Source organism: Echeneis naucrates, chromosome 7 (assembly GCF_900963305.1).
Source record: "Echeneis naucrates chromosome 7, fEcheNa1.1, whole genome shotgun sequence".
NCBI lineage: Eukaryota > Metazoa > Chordata > Actinopteri > Carangiformes > Echeneidae > Echeneis > Echeneis naucrates.
This window is the reverse complement of record NC_042517.1, coordinates 21,338,137-21,348,267: the sequence shown is the minus strand read 5'-3', so window position 1 is coordinate 21,348,267 and position 10,131 is coordinate 21,338,137. Positions and strand designations below refer to the sequence as shown.

General features: G+C 41.8%; 1 protein-coding gene across 2 annotated transcripts; it reads right to left on the bottom strand.

The window, feature by feature from the left end:
- Positions 1 to 1,489: 1,489 nt before the first annotated feature.
- Positions 1,490 to 6,390, bottom strand: LOC115046040 (keratin, type II cytoskeletal cochleal-like). 2 transcript variants are annotated; one of them, XM_029506124.1, is made up of 9 exons: positions 5,764 to 6,390; positions 4,190 to 4,398; positions 4,030 to 4,090; positions 3,815 to 3,910; positions 3,549 to 3,713; positions 3,072 to 3,197; positions 2,699 to 2,919; positions 2,547 to 2,594; positions 1,490 to 2,221 (listed from the first exon to the last, which is right to left on the bottom strand). In XM_029506124.1, exons 1-9 carry the CDS (start codon positions 6,283 to 6,285, stop codon positions 2,074 to 2,076), a joined length of 1,596 nt encoding a protein of 531 aa, XP_029361984.1. In that variant the 5' UTR covers positions 6,286 to 6,390; the 3' UTR covers positions 1,490 to 2,073. The 2 variants fall into 2 exon arrangements, with proteins under 2 accessions (XP_029361984.1, XP_029361983.1); XM_029506123.1 differs by having other exon boundaries at positions 1,490 to 2,300; positions 2,536 to 2,594; positions 5,764 to 6,389.
- Positions 6,391 to 10,131: the final 3,741 nt, after the last annotated feature.

Below are 10,131 nucleotides of genomic sequence, written 5' to 3'. Positions count from 1 at the left end.
CTCCAATAGACTACAACAAAATCTAACTACTTTGTACAGCCAAGCTTCTTATCTTTGATCTTATGTCTCAATCTTTTAGTCTGTGTCTTGTAGACGAATGAAACACTACCCATCACCACCCAACGTCCTCTGGTGAGCGCTTCTGTTTCATATTTTTGGTTGGGCATGTTGCACACTACCTCTTTCCCCTCATATTTGTGAGATTGTACAAATACTCACCAACTTTCTGCATGATTTTCAGTTATGAGTCAGAGCTGTGGTATGGCCATAATATTCAATTTCTGCCTCCAACTGCATTGACTGTTATCAATTATTGTGGGAAAAGCTCATTAGTGAGATATGACCTTTCCCAATCTAACTTGTCATTGAAAACACAAATGATGTGCTAACTATATCAAGATTAGGTTGGAAATGTAAATATATGCATAAAACAAGCATTGTTGGGATGTAAAGAATATAAATTACTCTGAGCATATTTTCTGAAGCTTCATAAATCACGATTGATAACATGACCAGCATACTTGTGTTCATTATCTCAAATCCCTTTATGACATATTCCAAATTATAAAAGTAACTTAATGGAGTAAAAGGTTTTTACCTAAAATTTGTAAAAAAAAAACAAACAAACAAAAAAAAAACCTCATTGATAAATCCCTATATTACAAGTCTGGATGGAGTTTCCAAACTTTCCAGACAAGCACATTCAAACAGATGCGGAAAATCGGGAACATTTGCAATTCCTTGTTTAAAGATTTAATTCAAATTTAGGCAAGTATATCTGATCAATTATATTATCCCTCCAATGGTTGATTAATTAATTTTAATAAAATATTTTGTGCATCAATCTAACTTATAGCACTGTTGATGATATTATGATGATGATGATGTGACAATTTCTTTAGCAACAACAGATAAGCAATATGATGTGTGTGGATGAAATTGGCTAAATTGATCATATACCATAATCTCATAATGAAATGACAGGGAACACACCATGCCATGCCAAAATGTTGACAAACTGAAAATTCTGTGTGGTTAATACATGCATGTGTATAAGATAAAGTCTGCGGCTTCCATGGAGCTAACTAACTCTTTTCTGAGAATATATGACCTGAGGCTTATTAAATCTGACTGTACTAAATGTATATAAATGGGTCGCCCTCCTCTTGGGTCCTTGGCCCAACTGGGCCCCCCACATTAAAAATATTTTACACCTGCACCTGCTGAAGAGAAGTCTGTAGTCTGTATTCGAGTATTCGGAGGGAATTATCTGTTCTTCAAAGCCAAGCATAAAAGGTGAAGAAAATGGGCTGAAGATGAGAAACCTTTTGACTACATTTGTGTTAAATTTAAACGTGTGAGTGCAAACTGTAAAAGGTGATTAGTGTTATGATTATGTTAATTGTAGACCAATTCATTGGTTCCAGTCAATAAAAACAATCAGATTTTTCAGAGTGGATATGAACACAGATTTATTTCAGGTGTTTCGTTGGAACAAGTTGACAATAAATCTGGTTGTCCGAGTCAGCCATAACCAAGTCGTTTTTTTTTTTTTTTATTCAGAATGAAACATAAGTGTAAGGACTGGTTTAAAAAACACACACAATATATTGAGTGGAGAGCTCACTTTCTCTCCAAATGCCTTAAAGATTCAAGACAACTCAAAACAGCCACAACCCCTTTTGCTGCTGTCACTTTATATGCATTAATTGTTGCTTTGTGAGGATTCTCTGTTGCACACTACAAGTCTCATCTTGTCTACACAACAGCCCATCCAGCAACCAAAAGGCAGCATGGCTGACTGATCAAAGGAGAGGGCTGACTCTGGTCTCTTTTGCTCTTTGTTTCTCCAATTGAATCATCTCTTTGCTTCTGCTTGTATTTGGATGTAATCGTTACCGTGGGTGGGTGTGTTGTGCCCAGGAGAAGTGCACAGGAACTAAAGGCCAAATAGAGCTGCAATGTTAATGCATCTGCAAGCTGTAAATGGTCGAATGTCTGCAGGGCAGGAGTTGGTGGTGACAGAAAATAAAGATGAAGAAAGGAAAATGGAGGAAAAGAAGACTGCTGTTTTTAGAAACGGCGGGAGCTGGTTCTGCTGATACTTGATAAGCTTATTCCGCTGCTGCTGCCGCCGCCGCCGCCGCCACCACCAATCAGGCTCAGTCCCATTCCGCCTATGCCACTGCCCATCGTGCTCAGTCCCATTCCACCGCCGCCGCCGCCGCCACCACCAATCAGGCTCACTCCCATTCCAGTGCCATAGCCACCCATGGCCATGCTGCCTCCTGAGCCCCCTCCTATAGACGAGAAAAAGATCAGCCTTTCAGAAAACACAATTTTTTTTTTCCTTTTTGAAGTTTACTAAACACTCGCAACCCGACCCCGAATAAGCGGATGAAGATGGATGGATGGATGTGTATTAAACATATAACCCAAAGTGACATTTTATTGATGGTTTACTCGTTTTCCATTGTTATTTTTTCACAAAGACAATAGAAAGGCCTGAAACTGTGAAAACATGCTGATACTTACCAAAGCTGCTGGATGAGCTCTGTACGTGGATGGTTGCAGATCCACCACCAGATGCAATTCTGCAAGGAGGTACATAATTGAGCATGTTAGCTGCTAATGCTGCTGCCTGCACAATGTGATGGAATTCATTCTTGCTAATTGTCTACAGAAGATTGCCATTTACCTAGACTCCTCTCCCTCCAGCAGTTTCCTGTATGTGGCGATTTCAATGTCCAGTGCCAACTTGACATTCATCAGCTCCTGGTACTCACGGACCTGCCGGGCCATGTCCTGTTTGGCTCTTTGCAGGGCCTCCTCCAGGTCCCTGATGCGAGCCTTGGCATCCTTCACTGCCAGCTCTCCACGCTCCTCAGCCTCAGCAATCTGGGCCTCCAAGTTGGCACGCTGGGAGGTTGGAGAGTTAGCAGAAACTTCACATGTTAGATGTCGTATGTTTTGCTTTTTGTTTGTTTGTTTTTCAAAATGCCTTTTACATATTTTGGTTTTTAAAGTGAAGGACTGAATACAGGTAAATCCAGCTGTAAGTGTAAATGTACCTGTCCCTTGACTGCCTCAATCTCATTCTGGAGGCGGCTGATCATACGGTTTAGTTCAGCAATCTCACTCTTGGTGTTGCGGAGTTCATCCCCTGCCTGGCCTGCGTTCTGCGCCATCTCCTGGTACTGAAGGAAGAAGATAAAAAAAAAAAAAGACATTTGCAATGAAAAAGGGGCAGCACAGCGGCGTAGTGGTTAGCGCTGTGCAGAGTTTGCATGTTCTCCCTATGTCTGCGTGGGTTTTCTGTGGGTACTCCGGTTTCCTCCCACGTCCAAAGACATGCATGTAAAGGTTGTTTGTCCTTGTGTGTTGGCCCTGCGATGGACTGCCGATGGACTGCCAGGGTGTGCTGGGATTGGCTCCAGCAGCCCCATGACCCGGATACAGATGAAGGTGAGTGAGTGATTTGCAACGAAAAAGCAACATCACAGACCTGATTGCAGAATCTGGGAAAATAATTTTCTTTCTAGTCCTACCTTCTGCTGATACCATGACTCAGCATCAGCACGGCTGCGGTTGGCGATATCCTCATACTGAGCCTTGACTTCAGCCACAATGGCATCCATGTCCAGGTTTCGGCTGTTGTCCATCTCCACAATGACTGACGTGTCCTTGATCTGTCCCTGGAGTTCACGCAGTTCCTGCAGAGAAGAAATGTGTTAGTTAAAGGGGAAATATGGTGTTGCCTCCGTTTAAACAGGAATTGACCTAATTAGACTGAGGTGTGATCCAACGTTCTTACCGCCTCGTAGATACTCCGGAGGAAGTTAATCTCATCCTGTAGGGCGTCAACTTTGGCCTCCAGCTCAACTTTGTTCATGTAGGCACCATCTACATCCTGTAAATGCATATGAAAGAATTGATCTGGATTTGTCACAGGTTCAGGCAAAAACAATCAATTGTAGTTAAAAGTTAGCATTAACAACATGATGAAACAAGGAAAATGTTTTTTCTCACCTTCTTCAAGAGTACAAACTCATTCTCCACAGTGGCACGTTTGTTGATTTCATCTTCATATCTAACATAAAAAAATGAAGGAATGGTTAGCTGATAGCAATGATGGCTGTCAGTTACTGCTCAAAAGCTGAAAACACTTTGTTTCCCTCTCTTGTCTCACTTGTTCTTGAAGTCCTCCACCAGTCCCTGCATGTTCTTTAGCTCTCCCTCCAGCTTGATCTTCTCATTGCCCAGCCCATCTAGCTGTCTGCGCAAGTTGGCGATGTAGGCCTCGAACATGGCGTCGATGTTGGAGCGGGAAGTGGTCTGCTCCTGCAGCAGGCTCCACTTGGTCTCCAGCATTTTGTTCTGCTGCTCCAGGAAGCGAACCTGAAAGATGACATAATTTCCCAAGTTTAGCTCCAGTATCAGATGGGGAGAGATTCTACTTCCAAAATGTCTGCATAACCGGATTGATCACATCCTCATTTCTCATTACTTTTGCACCAGTGCTGGCATCTGCTTTCCTTGAACTGCAATTGCAAAGTTTCAGTAACATGTTTCATCTGCTGTCCATAGAAAACATGCAAGTCCCAGCTGGACTGCTTTCAAGCCTGCAGAGCATACAGACACACCCATCCTCCTTTCTGGGTGTGTCTTTGCCAGTCAGCTTTTTTTTCCAAGGCACCACACCTCAGTTGCTCCTTCCAGCTCTGACACTGTGGGGGCCTCCTTTGAGTGAACTTGTCTGCCTCCGTCACTACATGTCTGAAGATATTAACTGCCTCATCTGTGAGAGTGAGGATGTTTTAAATATTCACGCCATGCAGTGATGACATTTAATAAAAATACTTACTCAAACAAGCCATGCTTAATCATTGTCACAGAGAGGGGATCAGCTTGTCTCTGTGGGGGCAGATGAGGTGTGGCATGTACATACCACAGAAAAAGCTAACTGAGCGTTTTCTCATACAAGGTGTGGTCTTGTCATTTCTATCTGAGGCAAAAGGTCCCTCATCTTCTTTAAGAGTATATACATGACAGCCAAGATAGGTCATTTTGAAACCTCAGTTACTGCATTGTCTTTCTTCACATTTACTTGAGGACAAAAGCAAAGGCATTTGCGGACAAAAGCAAAGGCATTTGCGGACAAAAGCAAAGGCATTTGCAGCATTAACTCAAACCTTGACTGGAAATCAATGTAGAAAATGTATTGAAACTAGTTCAAGTTCACTTAGTGCAGCATTGTTGATAGCTTGTTGCTACCATCGGAGTAGGACATAACCTGATCCCTTGCACCCCATTACACTGAGCGCCACCCGTCATTGGATATGACCACTCTAGCGTTTCCTGCCTCCTGCTGTATACAGAAGCAGCTCTCAAGTTTCACCGTAGATGCTGTTGCTGATGTGCAGTAATACTTTAAGAGCACTGAGATGAAAATGACTGAATCATATTCACACTGGTAATAGTTTTATTTGCTGTATAAGTTTTAATTTTCAGACTTTCCACCAGCCAGGTGCTACATAACTCGGTAGCTTTGTAATACGTAATGAGCCCTTCAGATGCCACATGTTGCAGACATTCACACTTATACAGATCATTTAGCAAGACTATGTGCCCAGCATTCAACATCTGCTCCCATAACCATTCTGAGGTGTTTAATTTTATTGTTATTATTATTATTATTTATTTTTTTTTTTTATCAACTCTAAGACATTAGATTTTGGTAACCAACAGAAATGGGGCACTCACCTTGTCAATGAAACTGGCAAAGCGGTTGTTCAGGGTCTTGATCTGCTCTTTCTCTTGGGTGCGGACTGTCTGGATGTTGGGGTCGATCTCAAGGTTCAGGGGGGCCAGCAAACTCTGGTTGACTTGGACGTTTGTGATTGGGGGAATTGCCATACCGCCAGCACTGCCACCAAGACCACAACCATAACCACCACCATAACCACCACCAGCATAAAAACCAGCACCAGCACCAGCACCAGCACCAGAACCAAAAGCAGCACCACCACCAACACCAAAACCACCAGCACCACCACCAACACCAAAACCACCAGCACCACCACCAGCACCAAAACCACCACCAGAGCCACCTCCATAACTGTAACTAACACTGCTCATGCTGGCCCTTGGTCTTATGGCAATGGCAGACTGCGAGGAAAATGATCTACCTCCTGCTATGCGACTGCTGCCACCAAAACCAGCACTGCCTCCACCACCATAGCTAGTCCTGACAGTTTTCACACTCGAAGATCTATAAGATGTCATGGCTGATTTGTTGAACAGGAAGGATTCACAGAGAGAAAAGGAAGCGGATAGAGACAGAGACCAGTGGAGCACACAAAGAGGAGAGTCAAGTCCCTCTAAGTACCTTCTCCCTGTCTGTGATGAACTTTTATTTGCCTCCAACTGTGGAGGAGGTTCCAGTGAACTCCACCCCCTCTGCACCTCCCACGCAACCCTTCTCCAATTACCTGGATCCTGGAAGGTGCATTTGCAGGCAGGTAGACTGGCTTGGAGCAGCTCATTCTGTCAGATGAGTGAAAGTGCCGCCCATGTAAAATGATCAGGGAGGTAAAGACATCTTCATTTAATAAGTTGGGAGCCATGTGGAGAGGTCTGCGTGGTTGATGGTTAGATAGATAGGTATGAGTTTTGTCCATCCTTATCTAAAAATTAATCTGCTTACATACAGTATTCTTGGGGGATTCCCGCTTTTTCAACGCAACATATGAGCCGTCGACCTAATCATGAGAGTTAATGAGCTTTGAAATACTGTATAATTTTACTACTTTGCATGAGAACCTCTGTTGGATTGAGATGGAGGCAAAGACTCTAAGTATCATGAGGAATGAGAGAAGAAAGACCTGATATTCTTCGAACTCTAAGAGCAGGCGTTTCCTTGGAGGCAGTGAGCTAGTTGCCCAGCACAGAATTAAAATCGGTTTAAATTCACAGTGATAAATCTGCCTTCAAAAGTTTAAATGACAGTTTTAAGTAGATTTTAAAGTGGTCTGAATTTAACAAGGTAAGAAATCAAGTCGAACGAAATGAGCCTCATTTATGTGTTTAATTCCTACTACTGACTACTCAAATAGGTGTGTGTATGTGTTATATTAATCTGCTAAAGTTCAGTTACACTCAGAGTCACTGTGTTCACAGTATGAGCATTTACTGCACTATTTCCCTTTAAGTAAGGAAGTAAGTAAAGTTTTTTTGTTCAGCACTTTTAACACAATCACAAAGTGCTTCACGGGTTAAAATAATCTATAACCAGAATTGGAATAATTCACATATAAAGAAGAAAAACGCAATAACATGCTTCATCTAATACCTATTTAAGAAGGGAGGTCTTTAGCTGCCTTTTTAAGATATCAACAGAGGTTGCAGCTTTCAAGTCAAAAAGTAAAGCCTGACCTATAGTTTCAACTTAGTGCAAGGGTAGGCAAGTGAACCCTGATCTAGACAGATAGATAGATAGATAGATAGATAGATATATATAACTTTATTGATCCCCAAGGGGAAATTCACCAAGTCAGGAGCTCATTAAAAGAAAAAGAAAAATAAAAAATATAAAAAACAAAAGACCTCAGAATGTTTAGTCTGTCCTTGAGGTCTCTGAGATCTGAGGATCTCAAAGACCTGCTGGCAGCATACAGTTGCACCAGATCATTAGTTTAGCAACGGCTCCTCTGTTGCTAAAATGTAAACTTGCAGCACATTCTGCAGAAGATCAGGGGTTAAATGTAAACCAGATAGCTCTGACAGAACTAGAGTTGTTGATACCTGAAAAAAAACATGACATTGCAGTTGGCTTCCCTGTCAGTCCAGTAGTAACACTAAATGAGCTGGAGGGCAAAACTGATTCACCCCTTCCCAACCCCCACTCCCCAAAAATACCAGTAATTCACTCTCACTGCCAGAAATCTCTAGTGCACAAATGACACTGACTAATAGCACAGTTTATGTATGCATAAAGCTGGCAAAGAAAATTCCTTTGATTGTTGTTGAGGCTTGATTGATCGGACCAACTGTATGAGCGCCCACCCCATTCCAGACAACAACACTGCTTGTACAAGAATCAAAAAGTAATGACTTCTGGAAAAATGGATTGTAAGAGAATCACCACCATGTGTGTTCAGCAGCCGTCGTTTTCTACCATCATCCCAATGCTCATCTTTCAGTTTGGAGAACGGGCAGGGAATTGCATTGTAGTTGCAGCAAGTGACCAGCACAATAATGTGGTAAGGTGGACTCAACAAGTTTGATAGCAATCTGGTTGAAAAAAACACTCAGATTGGTCTGAGTGAGACATGGGTGGAAGGATAAATGCCTTGCCCCATTACATTTTTAACATTTACAGAAAGGTCAGAATGAAAACATGACTTTTTGGCAGGCATTATGCAATGAAAGCTTTTCAGCTTCACTCAGTGGTGGTGTTACCCACAAATCTTGAACATGACTGCATTTGATCTCACACGATGAGACAGGTGACATTTCAGGCATTCTTGTCAGCACATGCTGAGGAATGTTCAAGCTTCTTTTAGGTGTGAGAACCTAGCTTGAGATTGGAGTTTACTATACTGAAACTTGGCAGGAGGTGCCATGCAATGAAGCAAGAACAATCAACTCAGAATGACTTTATTCTGCCAAGCAGTAGTTGCTGTTCACTGGTGCCAATTATGAAAGCATTTCTAGTGGGTAATGTAATCTGATGTTTCAGTGTCTATTACACTAAACAGCAATCCAGTGCAGTTTTGTGATAAAAAGTTCTAATTATCAAGTTGTTTGTGTTGACCAGAGGGGTATTCCAGAAAGCGGGTTATGTGAAAACTCAGTCAATCACAATGGTAACAGTGTGAACATAACCTGCTTGCTGGCAGGTTTTCTTTAAGAAACCCTGAGTTTCTACCTGTCTCTTCCCATACAAAGACAGCTGTTGGACATGGATTGCCTATTCATTCCCAGCCAACTGATATCTAAGGCCAAGTAATTTGAAATGCTTTACATGGCGAGATATTAGATGTCCTGGTGTTTCCAGAGGAGTTTGTCATTTATCTCAATAACATTCTCCGGCCATACATCACCAACCTCTCACACTGTGGACATGCGCTCACATCACAGCAAATTTTTTGCATGGTGCTAAGTTTTTGGGTTTTTTTGCAAACGGTAATTTTCTTTACAACATCAGTGATGCAGAGCACTTTGGAAAAGCAACAGTGTGTAGAGATGTGAGAAAAATAACTCTTGCACTGAAATGGCTGTTCCCAATGTTGGGAGTGTTCCCAAAACACAAACCTGTAAGAAACATCAAAGAGAAATTCAACAGTATTGCAGGTGACTGATTTAGAAATCATATATTCTATTATTTTAAATAATACATTCTGCTGCTCTCCCTGTGGCAGCAGACAGCGTTTCTTCTTCATCATCACCACCATCACCATCATCATCCTCCTCCTCCTCCTTTGATGCAGGAAATGATTCTGTTTCAGAATACTTTGAACAGAGGCAAGATCTGAGTCTGGAATACTCAATACACAACTGCTGGGTGTTCAGTAGTTTCAGTGGAAGGCTGAAAGAGGCAGATGACACCATCATTTTTAAAAGACACAAGTTTTTTACTTACATCTGATGAAAGTACTTGTGTCCTGGGGGGGGGGGTGACCCCAGGATGCCCTCAGCTCCTCAGCCTCTGTCAGAGGTGGTGGTGGCAGCTCCACTCGTTTTTCAGGCCTCTGCCTTCTTTCTGTTGGCTAAGCAGAATTCAAATGTTAATCTCTGTTTTTAAATTAGTAGATTTTATTTCATTTGTGTACACATCATCACTTTTTTAATTACTTCAATAAATGGGTAAACATTGTATGATGTGTTCATCTACTCAGTGGGCTATTAAAATCAATGTGAGGTACAATCATAGCCTAGCAAAATATCCCTGACCTTTTTGAATGATGTTTTGATATTTCACTTTTTACTGCTTCCAAGTACGCTTCTCTCTTGATGGACGGCACCTAAATGAACATCTGATTTTATTCCCATTTATAGTTATAACTGTAAGTTATGATCTCTTATGGTTAAATGTAAAATCAATCGAAGAGTACATCCAAACTTACGTAT